The sequence below is a fragment of the Drosophila mojavensis genome, unplaced genomic scaffold (genome assembly GCF_018153725.1).
Source record: "Drosophila mojavensis isolate 15081-1352.22 unplaced genomic scaffold, ASM1815372v1 contig_80, whole genome shotgun sequence".
Taxonomy (NCBI): domain Eukaryota; kingdom Metazoa; phylum Arthropoda; class Insecta; order Diptera; family Drosophilidae; genus Drosophila; species Drosophila mojavensis.
Window position 1 is genome coordinate 11,377,015 of NW_025318906.1, and position 15,402 is coordinate 11,392,416.

At 35.0% G+C, this 15,402-nt stretch overlaps 2 protein-coding genes and 1 long non-coding RNA gene across 4 annotated transcripts; all 3 read left to right on the plus strand.

Annotated features, from left to right (window-relative positions):
• The first annotated feature begins 854 nt into the window (after positions 1–854).
• Positions 855–7,612, plus strand: LOC6579519. Its single transcript, XM_002005377.4, has 3 exons — positions 855–1,544; positions 4,930–5,100; positions 6,324–7,612. The coding sequence occupies exons 1-3, from the start codon at positions 1,502–1,504 to the stop codon at positions 6,707–6,709; spliced, it is 600 nt and encodes a 199-aa protein (XP_002005413.2). The 5' UTR covers positions 855–1,501; the 3' UTR covers positions 6,710–7,612.
• A 1,499-nt stretch (positions 7,613–9,111) lies between these two features.
• LOC6579520 (U-scoloptoxin(19)-Sm1a) lies at positions 9,112–10,199 on the plus strand. Of its 2 annotated transcripts, none has more exons than XM_002005378.4 (3): positions 9,112–9,370; positions 9,437–9,586; positions 9,939–10,199. In XM_002005378.4, exons 1-3 carry the CDS (start codon positions 9,256–9,258, stop codon positions 10,064–10,066), a joined length of 393 nt encoding a protein of 130 aa, XP_002005414.1. In that variant the 5' UTR covers positions 9,112–9,255; the 3' UTR covers positions 10,067–10,199. The 2 variants fall into 2 exon arrangements, with proteins under 2 accessions (XP_002005414.1, XP_032586132.1); XM_032730241.2 differs by lacking the exon at positions 9,939–10,199 and adding an exon at positions 9,658–9,832.
• A 2,084-nt stretch (positions 10,200–12,283) lies between these two features.
• On the plus strand, positions 12,284–12,931 carry LOC26527746. The gene is made up of 2 exons (XR_001449255.3): positions 12,284–12,509; positions 12,695–12,931. It is a non-coding gene; the product is annotated as an uncharacterized LOC26527746 (long non-coding RNA).
• Positions 12,932–15,402: the final 2,471 nt, after the last annotated feature.

The window sequence follows — 15,402 nt, forward strand, 5'->3', positions numbered from 1 at the left end:
TATTATTATGAATATTATTACATTATATCATTAGAAATTTTTGTATATCTGAGGTATACATGTTTATCCTTGTATTTATTGTTTTTATAACCTTTGGAGATTTTGCCTAGTTTTGATTTATATGTTTTATAAATTTTTAAATAATATATAATATATTAAAGTTTCATATGAATAATTTTAAATTTAATGATTAGTTTTATTTATTACTTATTATTATTATTTTATTTTTTACTTTTTATATTATTTTTCAAATTTAATTCGATTTTTTGTAGGGCATTCACAGTGCGTTGCTTCCGTTTAGAATATTTCTGTTAGTTTTACAATATACCAATTAGCATGTCTGCCGTTTCAATAAGAATGCGAATATGTTTTAGGGCCACGCCTACAAAACCTGCCAAAATGCTACTACATTTGCAGCGCAATGCAATTTTATTTTTAAACAAAATGCAAGAAATTGTGCGAAAACAACGACAAATGCGACAAGAAAAATGTAAATGCGGGCATGCGGAGGTATATATGTATATATATGCGATGTATGGGCTATATGTATAGCTAGGGATATATAATTATAAATTACAGGAGTGAGCATGTGTTTGTGCGTTATGTATAGAGGCGATCGACAAATGCTTTGCAGTTGCCTTTTGCCTTTGCCGGCTGAGACAGTTGCTGCAGCAGTTGCTGTTTGTGTTGTTGTTGCTGTTGTTGTTGATGTTGTGGGTCTTAGCCACTTGTTTTTTGGGTGGATCAGTGACTGCAATTAGCCAAGTTACGCTAAGTAAAAGCAACAATAACAGAAATATATATATACGCAAATTGTTGAAATTACTTCTTTTTTTTTTTTTTTTTTTGCATAGGAAAAATAGAAATAAGTTGAAGCCCCGCGATCGAGCGGCAACCGGTTGATTTTGTGTTGGTGTGATTCATGCCCAGCGCAGAGGGGCGTGTGTGTGTGTGCGTGTGTGTGCGGGGGGAGAGGGGAGTATCCATACTAGCTGGAGCCAGTCGACTGTCAGCGCCAGCGAGCTGCGCTCAGTCGACAACGGAAACCAGAACCAGAAAGATCAACTCGCGGGGTCTCTGCGAGCGCGTCGAGTGCCACTGAACTTGGATGATTGGTGGGAAATCGAAACTCTTGCTGGATGCTAATACCTGCATACATACATACGTAAATTGTGCGCGTGTTGCAATTCAAATTCGATTTCGATTTCAATTTCAAATTCAAATTTAAACTCAAATTCAAATGCAATTGAAAGTAAACGATTTATTTTACATCGATATAAACAATTGTTATTATTGATTGCGCAGTCAATTGCCGAGACATATTTATTTATTTTTATTTGTAAAAGCGAACGCGGAAACGTTAGTTTACGTTAAATAACGACGAAGAATATCGCAAAAGTCAAATACTATTTGCGTAAAACTTAAATAAACATTTGTGAACGAACACTGCTAAATAGATATAGTATAAACTCACTTGAGCTCATATAAAACTACAACTAAAATGACGACGACGAGGGGGCAGACAATGCTGCTATTAATCACATGTAAGCTCCAATATTAATAATAATAAAATAATGCTATTTATCAGGGGTGTATTATATATAAGTAGAATAACCTATGATAGCTTTATTTGAGATTTTCATTGCAATCAAAGATAAAAATTTTAGCTTAAATTAATAAATTTTAAATTTCATGAAAAATAATATATTTGTACAAATTTCAACATAATATAATTTCTATTAAAGTATATTAATTTTATGGCTACATATATTAGGAAATGCAATTTTTAATTTTTAATATAATATAATATAATAATATTATATAATATATTGATAGCTACATAGAAATTCTGTGTATAACTCTTGAAGCGCCATTAAATTGTTTAACGCTTAACTTAAAGATATATCTATACAATAGCTTGAATTTTTATATAAGCTACGAAGCATTTGCCGTCCGTGTAAATTATTTCGCATTAAGTTGTAATTAGAGATTAAAGATAGGTTCAGATACATGCATGTGAATTATGTGCCACATTTTATATTATTATTGTTTTTGTTTTTGTTATTGTTATAATTTTAGATAATCACTATTTAATGCTAATAATGAATGATATTGTTAACGCAGTTCGTACTTGATTTAAATTATTCATATAGAGAATATGCATGGGAAAATTCCGTGGCAGTTCGCAGCAGTAGCAAAGGTTTCAGCTGCTACTTTAACAACAACAGCAACAACAGCAGTCATAAAAAAAAAGCTTTTATATAGACCGTTTTGATGGCTGTCAAAATAATATATCAATGTTAGTTGCTAAAATACATAAAGAACTTGTTAACTTTTTGTGGCAGGCGCCTACCGTTAAATGATATTTGAGGGCTTAACACAGATATGACGAAATTTCTGAATGGACTGATAAGAAATTTTTGCCCAGTGAAGAGAGTTTGGTTTATATGAGGGGTGTCATTAGGGCCTAACTGTTTTATAGCCACTAAAGCGTAGAACGTGCGTCTGTTTCATTGGCTGTAGAGGCAACAGCATCTTATATACATATTCGGTATTGTCACATCTTATCGGAGCCATAAACTACGCTAATGATGCTTATATGCGTTTGATAAAGCTCCAGATTCGCGAGCATGTGATCTGCACAGACATCAACTATAATTTAATTAAAATCAGCTCCTCAGTTTCAGTCCTACAAGTTCAATTCAATTATCTGATCTAGCGCGTCATTGGAGCAACTCTCGCTCGATTTCTCTCTTGTTTTTAAGATATATGTATGTATATGTCTATACATATATGCATTCATATATGTATATAGATCAGTTGGAACGGTTAACCGTTTGGCGCTGGCGCTGTGGCTGCTAATGGCTCAGCATTTTATGCTAATTTTCGCACAGTTCTGTTTAGATTGTCAACAAGGCAACGGACTCGACGTACAATCAGCGCAAATGCCGTAGAAATTACTTTCTCAATTGAACCCATTCACTCCCCCCCCATTCCCTCCTCCTCCATTCCCTCCTCGTATACTTATTTTAAAATATCAAGTATACGGCACGTGACCGTCTTTATATATGCAATATTCAAGTTTGTAAAGATTCGTTAAATTGAAATTTGCGTCCACTGACCCAAGAGAGCGAGAGGCCCCGGCCATGTGTGTGTAGACTCAGGAAATTCCTTCAGCCGCATGTGGCAGCAATTTGCACAGCTGATCTGGCGAATGTCTGTATATTTGCGCATATTTCCGAATCGACAAAATTGTCGACAAGCAAATAGTAATTCTCATTTGCCAACAGCTTTTAAATTAGGCATTCCTTTATTTCGTATAGCTAGACACTGCGAATACGCGCATTTGATGGCACTTGGCTTCGCCCCTTGTCTTATCAGCTCTGGCATTTTGCATTCTATTATTAGACCCTGGCGCAGTTTAATGAGTTTATGATATGGCTGATTGTTTTGCTTTTCTTTTTTGTTTGCTGCGGCAAAACAAAATGCTTAACGTTCATCGATCTTCATAGGCGGGTTGAGCGCAGTTAATTATTAGTTTTATTTTTTATAAACATTGTTATCAGTTGTTGCACATCATATATATTATAATACTACTCTTAATATGTTTTTAAATAATTGATTATCATATTTATTAAAGAATTGATTAGCATAACCATTTTCATGATTATCAATAATTTCGTTATTCACGATAATTATAATTATTATTATTCATGATAATTCTCATTATCAGTCATTATATCATTACAATTACTCACAGGAATTATTCAGTATATCGTCTTTATTCTTCATTTTTCTTTATTCATTCTTGTTTCTTCCTCATTAGAATTATTTATTATTGACTATTCAAATATCAAACGCTTCTTACATTTCACTCTTTGGTCATATTCCTCACTTAAATGTAAATTTATCTGATTTCAATACTCTTAGTCACAACTTCTTTCTTAATTTGCTCTGGGTAAATTTTCTTCGAAAGTCACATGCTTAGACACACCCCCTTAAGAGTATGGGATGTGCACTTATTCATATTGTTCCCCACAATTTTCTGATAAACTCATGTGTCATCGTCGCCAAGATATTGTGTAAGAAACACATGTAGATTTTGCTTAACTTGACAACGAGACGTATGAGTAATTTGACAAACTGGTTTCTGTTTTCTATCGAACTTAAGGTGCTGTTGCTGAATGGTGAGCCTAGGACAATAATTTCCGTGTATGCCACATTGGCAGCAAGCGATGGCCGCTTGATGAAATTGATAAGAAAGGGCAAAATGCGAAAATCTAGTGTCATGGCAATTGAAGTTGTGCCGTGTGCTGTGTGCTTCAGATAACTGGATGACGTAGTACTTTTAATATAGTCAAGACACGCCACTGACACAGGTCGATTGATAGATGGTGAAATTGTCAATCGAATGTTCCGGCAGCATAATTTTAAAGATAACAAAAAAAAACAATAAAAAAAAAGCAATTCTATAAACAAGCGTAAAAATAATCAACAATAATTATTTTTATTTTTGTTGAATGTAAGTTTATGATATTTTTGAACCTGAAGTCGAGTGCTACTTATACGACAGGTGCTAAAGTAGTGCCTAGGAGACTAAGCGACGCCGACTGCGGGTCTTATCAGTAATCCACTAGAGGCTCTACGCCCTCGTCTATTGGAGTTAAGTGATTACGGCTCATTATGCGTTAATTTTAGTTCATAAACACAAAATTTGCCCAATTATAGCATATGAATGGAAAGCATGACCATTTTTTTTTATCGGTTGTCAAGTGTTTGGGCTTTATAGGGATATACAATATATATTTATATATTAAACAAGCCATGCCCATTGATAGCTTATCTGGACGATCGGGCGTAGTAAAAATAATTTTTCATATCACCAATTGCCATTTTGTAGTATAACATATATTCTTGGTACCATTTCAGTATTCAGTGTCTATGCGAGCGGTACAGACGGTCAGTCCTATCTGCTCACCTTGGAGAACGTACTTACACGACAACTGCCATACAATCTAACCAGTGTGAACGGCACCAGCGGAACGGATCTGTTAGCCGAACAGGTGGATAATAACACACGGATATTTGTCTATAAAAATAGTAAGTAAAGTGATCTCAAAAGATAAGCTCAGAGTGATGTGAAGAGATAAGCTTAGAGTGATGTGAAAATATGCGTGTTTAATACACACTGTTTATAGATGATATAGATCTAAAGTAAACACGAATAGTTGATTTACATTGATCAAAATATTAGCAAAAGCTTCGACTTTCATAGATCCCGTTTCTAGTTCAAAAAACATACAAAATTATTAATTATTAATTTGATTTATTTCACATGTTTTCCTATGAATTATAACCAAATAGATATATTAAATAATATACATGAACGTTTTCCCGTTATTACCAATTCACAGTCATAAGTTACAACTTAATAACGAGTCGATAAACAGGTTATGATAATAAAAAAAAAAAAAAAAAAAAGAATCATTCAGCTCTCAGTCCAGTTGAACTCACGACTAGCGCTCATATCAAATGATTGTTTCAATGCATTAACTTTTTTTGCGTCATTTCGTCTGTGACACACAGTCCAGTTCTTTACAGACGTCAGCATGATAAAGGCCAGCTGATGGGGATCTATTTGCTCTAGGGAACACGAAGTAAAATTACTAATAATAATTATTATATAACTAACAGTCAGCTAACTGCAGGCATTTTTGTGATTTTTGAATGCCCATAATTTTATAGAGAACGATTAGTCAACAATTTCATAGCTAATAATGCGATATATATATACACATTTACTGACCTAGGCTTGGCCACGCCTTCTTCTGCATTTTGGTTATATAATGAAAATTTATTTTTCGTATCCTATATTTTGTATTATTTTATATATTATATCTATATATTATATTATTATATGAACAATTATTTATACTGCATTTGCATATTATCGCATATAATTGCGAATTTTCGTTAGCAGTCAAATATAACAAAATTGTTGTAATCTAATATTTAAAAAACATTTAAGGCTTGCAATACTTTTAGCATAAACGTGTAAATTACTTATGTATATATTTGGAAATAAATACGAATTTCAGCAACAGAGAGACTCGAATTGTAAGACACACTGCAGCTTTTGTTGCAATTTTGGGTATAAATTATATATAACTTGGCTTATCAAACAGATTTTGAGTCTATTCAATATCAATTTGTGGGCTAAAAATAGCTGTCCACTTGTACCACATTGAGTCAATTTTTAGAACTTGCCAGCTTTATCTATATGTTTATGCATTTAATTAACTATTATTTTCTTCTCTTCTCAGTTGTGGACTCCAGCAACGAACTGTCTCAGACGGCAATGGATGTGATTACCATTGTCTGGTATGTAGCTACATTTCTGGCTCTGGGTGCTTTCTTTATGCTGATGGCCTGCTCGGATCGCAGATGCCGCGATACGCGTAGTCCACAATCGAATGCCACGTCCAATGAAGCACAGCGTGCACCACCTACGCCGTCGCCGTCCTACAGTGAATTTGCACCGCCCAGCTATGATACGGTTGTCAAAATGCAGCATGCGGCCAAGCCGAGCATCTTTGTTATACCGTTCAACAGTGAGAATAAAGCGAATGATGAGTCGAATGTGACGCCCGTAGTGCCACCACCAGCCAGCATCTATACAATCGATGAACGGCCCAAGGCACAGCATTGACGGGGCATTTGCCTTTAAGCCACATTCGGTCCACATTGGGGCTGTGCAATTAACGTCTCTGTGATATTTACCTGGTGCTCATTCAAAATGCCCTCGTTTTGGGTAAACGATCAAAAACGATGCGGCCAATTTTGCAGTGCAGTGTAAAACATGTATTATAATAACATTATTGTATTGTAGCAATAGTAAAACTTTAGCCTTAAGTAGTGTATATTAGTAACTGTTTAAGAAGACTGAATGACAGAATATTCTTACATATTTTGCAGTAGTCCATTTATTATAATGTTTTTACCTAGGTTACCCAATAAAAAAACATATATTATCTTTTAAAATCATGATACATTTTTAATCAAATATGATTTGGGACAGGCATGCAATTATTTGCTCACAGATTTCGCAAGAAAGTGATTCACATTAAAGATTTGAAAAAAAAAAATGAAACGAATTAACTGAATACCAAGCAGTGCAAAGCCAAGCTGTTGCAAAGCAGTGTACAGCAGGCCAAGCAGTACATAACAAGCAATGCTGGCTGTTCAGCATTCGCGTGTATAGCAAGCAGGTGTTTAGCCAAGACACACACCAGTACATTTAATTTTTAAGGTCTTCGCACTAAAAATAAATTCTTTTAAATTAAATATAATTTAGTTTTTTTGATATTGTATATGGTACTTATTTAAACTTCAATGAAAATGTATATTGATATAGAGCTTTTTCTGTAGGTCTGCTTTAAAATATTTATATCCATCTGTAGCCTTGACACAAATTAAATTGTTTATGAGCAGCTCAAGTAGATCATCTCGAGCTTCACAGCTGTTCAAGTTGAATTAAGCAATCGTATTTCCCCCTTATTATATGTATTATTATTTTCTCGATAATAATGTCAATAAATATCAATAAGCTGTTCTCTATTTGTTTTGCAAGCACAACGAAACACGCAGAGCATTAAAAGCTAAATATTATCAGTTGCGACGATGACTATAGTCGGGGATTTTCAATGAATGTTCTAGATAACATACAAATTTCATGGTCCATCTGATTAGGATTATGTTGAGCTCTGCTGTAGAGCACATCGTCAGCTTGTTAAGTTTATAGTTTTATGTGTGCCAGGGTATTCATGCCGCGTTTGTAATTGCCAAGAGCTTCATTCATTCATTAACAGTTGTTTCAGAGAGATCAAGCTCTTGGGCATCATCACGTGATGTGCACATGATCTAATTTATGGAAGCTGTTTCTTTAATTTAACTTGTTTTCAATATTTTATTTTTGCACATTTTGCTAAAATTAAATTTTTGTTGATTCCTAAAAAGAGCAAAACTTTGGTCAGACAACACAGGCACGCTCACGAAATCCACGAGAGCTGATAACAATTACAGATTGTTTCTACATCAGTATACAAACACACACACACACACACACATCCATACACACACGGAGATCATAACCAGATCATTTGCTTTTAAATGCAGCTAAATCACGTTACGCCTCGATAAATGCGGTTAATCATAAAGAAGTTGTACTTCTTGATTACTCTGTGGATACTCTATGGCGCCGTCTGCCTGGCTGCTCGAATACCCTGTAAACAAAGATAATATTGTGTATATTATATAACCTAGAGAGAGGATTGAGAGTGGGTTTTACACTGAAAATTTTACACTTGAGCTTGTGGATGCATCTACAATTAAATATAGAACAATATTTTAATATTGCTTAGTAAATTTCAACAGAAATAATATGTATAACTTAGTTACCTTTATCAACTTGAGACTTTTGAAACATGAACGATTTGAACCTGAGTTCAAGGGTATCTTCTAGTCGAGCATACTGGCTGTTGTGGCTGCTGTTCAATAAACATTCAGAACTCATAAATACTACTTGAGTCTAAATATTTGATGGCCCATTCATTACGTTATTGGCGTGCTTTTCAGAGCGCGTGAGTTCCTCAAATAAATTATGTTTTCATTTGCATCGGGTTTGTTTTTGTTTTTGGATTCGGGTTTGGTGTTTGCCTCAATTGGTGTTGTTGGTGTTGGTGTTGGCATTGCCTGCTGAGTGCCAACTAGTGCCGGCTGATCTTTCATGCGCCGCCCGTCGTTGGGTTTTCCTGCTGTTTGTTGTTTTGCAAACGCGCCAATATTATTAATGGCTCTCACGCTCTTCAATTGAACTGAGAGCCCGCATACAGCACTATCTGGTGTGCCCTCTGCCAGCCCCTTGGGCTGCTGCTCTCTCTCTCTCTCTCTGCTCTCCAGTAGGTGGATGGCTCGCTTGTTTGGTTGTCTGTTGTGTGATCGACGGGCTGATTCTCTGACTGCCCCAGCCCCAGCCTCAGCCTCAGCCTCAGCCTCTGCCGCTGCCTCATTTGTCGTTCGTTCGTCGTGTTGTGCAAAACAACGTTTCGTGGTTTCTATTCGACAACATTTTTTGTTGAAAAGCATCTGGAACGAATTTCGACTCGCTCAGTGCTACGCAAACCGTGCCAACGTGTGGATTACTTACGCAGTGACAATACAATATTATATATAAATATACAACCGATAAGACTAAATATGTCATACAGCATAAATATTTTCGGCCTGTGCCTGGTGTTAGCTTTGATGCTGCAATTTGTTTGTGCGGATATCGAGACGAACGAAGTGAATGACAATAGCACACCCGAATATAGTAAGTGTGAATGCTTGACGTAGCCTTAGACCCATCCAATATTCACTGTACATCCCCAACTTGCAGTGATTCAGGGTGTGCGTGTTTACCCCAACGATCGTCACTGTGTTTTGGTCGGAGGTCTCTGTGTGCACACCAGCGACTGCAATCTGCCCACCACTAACAAGGGTCTCTGCCCCACCAGCGCCCACCTGGGCGTTGAATGTTGCTATGAGTGTAAGTAGTCTCCGGACGAATTTGTCAAAATGCATATAGAGCTTTGCTTCTAACGCCTTAACATCTCTCAGTTATTTACCCAAATGCGTATAGCAATTCCTAAACAAATTCCCACTTACAAATTATTTCCAAATAATAATAATTATTGAGTTTAATTGGTATTACTTTATGTACTCATCTATTGTGATTTTTTTTATTTTTTTGTCTTTCCTTCAACAACAATAAAATACTAACAATCGACGTCTATGTCTGCTGTGTGCTACCTCCTCCCTCTACTGTCTCTCACCTGTAATTGTCATTGTTATGCATTGTATGTGCCCCGCCCCGTTCCATGTTCCCCCTACCGTTGCAGTGCCGGTGAGGCCAGCGCCCTGCGCGCAGCACCTGGGCGCCTGTATGAGGTCCTGCAATCCATCAATTCAAAGACCCGCAACCGACTGCGAAAACGGAGAAGTTTGCTGTGTTTTGATGAACAAATAAATGCATTACAAAATTATTTGTCAACTGTAGACTATAGTTAACAATACTCTTACTTATATATTGTACGAATTATTCTTATATAAAATATATTTCTACTGTTGTAATAAAACACACTGTAAATATTTAAAAACAATTCATTTGGCAACTTTTATTTACTTTTATAGAAATTAGATGCTTTGAAAAGCCTTTAAGATAGTCAACTGCTATTAGAACGGAAGATATATATGTTATATATTTATTATTATTTAAATTTCATACAAAAATTATATTATGAAAATATTATGAAAATTTTTTTAATTCAATTTGTGAGGACTAAGCCTTTTGGTTTAATTAAAAAAAAATCTTTTTAGCTGCTTGAATAATTTTTCACAATTTTTTGAAATGCTTCAAAATTCGGTTTACTAATCAGTTTTTTCTAAGGTGTGGATTTATGGTCTATTAAAAGGTATAGATAAATAGATTTGCACGTTTGACGTGTTATGCAAAGTATTCTTGCCTCGGTTTCCATTCGAATATTTCGACTTGGTTAGTGTTAAGTTAACCGTTGCTGTGACAATTCAACCTACCTTACAGATCTCAAACTTATGACTTAATATGTCGAAGAGCATAAATATGTTGGGCTTCTGCTTCGTGGCTGCTTTGATGCTGCAATTTGTTTGTGCAGATCTGAAGACAAGCTTTGTGAATGACAATGGTAAAAGCGAATTTGTTAAGTATAATTGCTTGAAATCGAGTTAAACTCATCCGATATACTTGCCCAATATAGAGCTTGCACCCTGCGACCAAAAGATGGCCATCTGTATGAAGTGGTGCGGTTCATCAATTCGAAGACCCGGATTCTGCGAAAACGGAGGATTTTGCTGTGATTTGGTGCGAAAATAAATTCATTACAAACTGTGGACAATTGCTATATATGTATATTATACTTTATGCACTGTACATTAAATAAAAATCTATCCATTTCGTAACTTCCTTTGAGCTATTAAGACAATCAGACAGCAAATAAAAGGCATTGATAAGTCTTTAGGTCAGTCAACTACTAAAAGAACATAAATATTTTAATAAAATAATATCGAATACTAAAAATTAAATGTTGTTTCGAGTCATAAAGAATATAATTTAATTTTTAATATTATTTATATTTATATTATTTATTTACATATATACACATATGTATATATCTATACGCTTATTTCGTAAAGCTTATTATTATTCCCTGAATCCAATGATTATGGGAAGTAAGGGTATAATACACTTATGGAAGTGTATGAATGTTCTTCATATTTAAAGTAAACAAATCGATCAAAAAACCTCTAAGGATAATATAAATATTGCTCAAGGAAATATAATGTTAAACTAACATCTATGTATAATATTCGATAATATGTTATAAATACAAAATTATAATAGTATCTATGTAAGAATGTTTAATTATTTTATATGTATTAATATCTATATTTTAGAGACAGATATGGCTTGCTGCAATAATTTTAATAAATTTCAAGTTCGGTCTATAATTCCTAAAGTGTGTACTTATGGTCTATTAAGAGGTGTAGATAAATAGATTTACATTTGATGCGCGTGTTCCGCAAAACATTCTTTCTCCGTTTTCCATAGATATATATCAGTGATACGTTAATCATTACTGTAACAATCCAATGAATTTACTGATCTCACACTAAGGACTTAACATGTCGAAGAGTATAAATATTTTGGGATTCTGCTTGGTGGCTGCATTGATGCTGCAATATGTTTGTGCGGTTATCGAGAGTAAGTGTGGAATTTTAAAGTTATCCATGACTTCCAAATAATAATAAGAATGATTAATCTACTCTCGCCCGTAATTTTCGCTCACCATCCTATTCCACGTTGCCTTTACCGTTGCAGTGGCGGAAGAGCTAGTGCCCTGCACAAAATACGGGGGCGAATGCGTCAGAAGTTGCGGTGAAGCAGCACGACTAGAGAAAGCAAACGAATGCGACGCCAACGGAGAAATTTGCTGTTATTTTATTTAGTAACAAGAATATATATATAAAAGGCAGCAAATGTGGAAAAACTATGTTGATACCCTGAAATAAATGTGATGATATTTATTTGATTCTCAATTCATTTGATTTAATTTATATTACGGTCAACCATATCTAAAGCAGATTGAGACCACTTAGAGAGGTGTAGATAAATAAATTCGTAACGTTATGCTATAGGTCTTTCTATAATCACCTATGTCTAAAGCAATTATGGTCTATTAAGAGGTGTATATAAAAAGAGCTGCATTCTTGCTTCGGTTCCTATTCGAATTTTCGACTTGATCAGTGTTACGTTTATCGTTACTGCAAAACCCCAACCAATATACAGATCTTAAACTAAGGCTTGAATATGTCGAAAAAAATAAATATTTGGGGCTTCTGCTTGTTGGCTGCATTGATGTTGCAATTTGTCGTGGGTAAGTACGACTGCCAAATAAGAATAATAATGATTGACTTTAATTAGTATTACTTTATACATTCATCTATATCTTTACCTCTCGTTCAACAATCAAATTCTAATAATCGACATCTATGTTGTTGCCTGTTACTTCTGCTCTACTGTCTCTCTCAATTGTAATTGTCGTTCCCCACCCCGTTTCAGGTTGCCTCACCGTTGCACCATTACTGTCTTGTAAAAAATTCGGAGGCGAATGCATCCCAGCCGACGACTGCGGGGGTGCACCGTATTTAGACAAACTAAACGATTGCTCTATCCGAGGAAATAAATGCTGTTTTTATGAATGAATAGATTCGTAATGTTATGCTGCTTAGTAACAAGAATAAAAAAAAAAATAAAAATAAATAAAATAAATAAATAAATATATATATACAATACCAAGTTTAACGTGTCATGCAAAACAGTCTTCCTTCGGCTTCTTCTCTGACAATCCAATATACATATGTGTATACAGATGTCAAACTAAAGACTTAATATGTCGAAGAGCATAAATATTTTCGGATTCTGCTTGGTGGCTGCATTGATGCTGCAATATGTTTGTGCGGTTATCGAGAGTAAGTGTGGAATTTTAAAGTTATCCATGACTTCCAAATAAGAATGATTAATCTACTCTCGTCCGTAATTTTCGTTCCCCATCCTGTTACATGTTGCTTTTACCGTTGCTGTACCGGAAGAGCTAGTGCCCTGCGCGAAATGCGAAATACGGGGGCTAATGCGTCAGAAGTTGCGGTGAAGCATCACGACTAGAGAAAGCGACGCCAACGGAGAAATTTGCTGTTATTTTCCTTAGAAACCAGAATATATATATATGGAAAAACTATGTTGATACCCTGAAATAAATATGATGATATTTATTTGATTCTCAATTCATTAGATTTAATTTATATTACGGTCAACCATATATAAAGCAGATTGAGGCCGAATGCGTCCCAGATTGCGGCCATGCACCATATTTACCGGAACCAAACGATTGCGACTCCAAAAGACAAATTTGTTGTTTGTTTGAATGAATGGATTCGAAATGCTAAGCTGCAAATACATTGAAATAAATATAATGATATGTATTTGACTCTCAATTATTTGGATTTACGGTTATGGATGATTTGAAGGTGTAGATAAATAAATTTTAATTTCCGCATAGTGGCTGCATTGATGCTGCAGTTGATTTGTGCAGATATCCTGACAACTGATGGGGGAACTTATGAGACAACCGATGGGACAACCGTTTCGGACTATGACGTCTATCCCGACCATTGTAGGTGTGAATGTTTGACGTAGCCTTAAACTCATCGATGATTTTGGGTTTAATTGGTATTACTTCTTGGCCTCACTTACCATCAAAACAACAAAATACTAACCATCAACGTCTGCTGTCTGTCATTGTATGTGTCCCACCTCGTTATATGTTATTCTTCCGTTGCAGTATCGAAAGCACAACAACACTGCAGGGAGCATGGTGGCCTTTGCTTCCATAAGAAATGCGATCCTGAAGAATTTGCTACAGTTGGAAACCCGTGCGAGGAGGATGGAACGTTTTGCTGCAATTATGAATATTGAATAGATTCACAACGATATGCTACTTAGTAAAAACCTATAGAAACGCTATCAGCTAAATATATGACTACCAATTATTTTTATTATCTTTTATTAAAATAAATAAATATAATATAATAATCACGGTCATCCACATCTAAAACAGCATTTCAAGGTGTACTAAATAGCATAGCTATGCTGCTTGGTAACAAGAAAACAAAAATGGATATTTGGAAATACTATCAGCTTTTAAATTTCCCAGTCTGCCGATATACCGTAATTCAGCTTGTGATCTGTCAATCTCAATTACAAGAATCAATAATACCAAGACACCTATCTATTTGTAAACTACTACCAAAGTTGAAAATGAGTATATACACATAATATATCTATATATATGTAAATTATTATACCAACTATGTATGTCATAACCATACGACTAATCATTATAGTGAACAACACACATGGTTGAGTTGCAATTAAATATTTTCTCTAAATATTTAACATACATATATATTTTCTATTGATATCATGTATGGTGTCTCTCTCTCTCTTTTTCTTTCTCTCTCTCTCTCTCTGGTATCTCTCACATGACTAATAAGTAAACTTGCCGCTGGTTATGTAAGGGCTCATATTGCTGCAAGCGCTGAATCATAGCCTTTCAAAGAGATGCAGAAGGTTGAGCACCAGGTCAGTCAGGGCCTTGTTATCAGTTCAGCATTCTCCGGGATAAAGGTAGCCGCCTCTCCAATAGCAATCATGATCAACATGTTGATGATTATGATAATGATGTTGATGATGATGATGTCGCTGATATTTGTGTTTCGCTTCGACAATGTCACGTGTCAGTATATCAACGGCTGTACAGTTGTGTGGCTGGAGCTCTGGTTCCGATCAGCCAAATTGTTATCTCTGACTATATATGTTAGTAAATATATAAATATATTTATTTTATTTTATATATAACTTTATTTCATATACTTCAGAGCGTATCTCACCGTTTTGGGTTTCAATGTCAAGTTCAACGCTGATTCAAGCTGACATCAGTTTCGATTCTCGTATATTCCAATGCCCCAAACGTTTTCCAAGTGATATTCGAAATCTGTTGAAATATATATATGTATGATTTCTTAAACTTAAAAATAAACGTCCTTGCTAAGCATTCATGCTCGTAAGATTTATCAGACAACTGAGGCACGCACTCGTGTCTAGATAATATTTTAGTTGTGCGCACGTACTCGTTTCTAAATAATATTTTAGTTTCGTGTTTATATCGTGCCGTTATTTTTAGTTGAGTATTATTTGAGTGGGCGAATTTT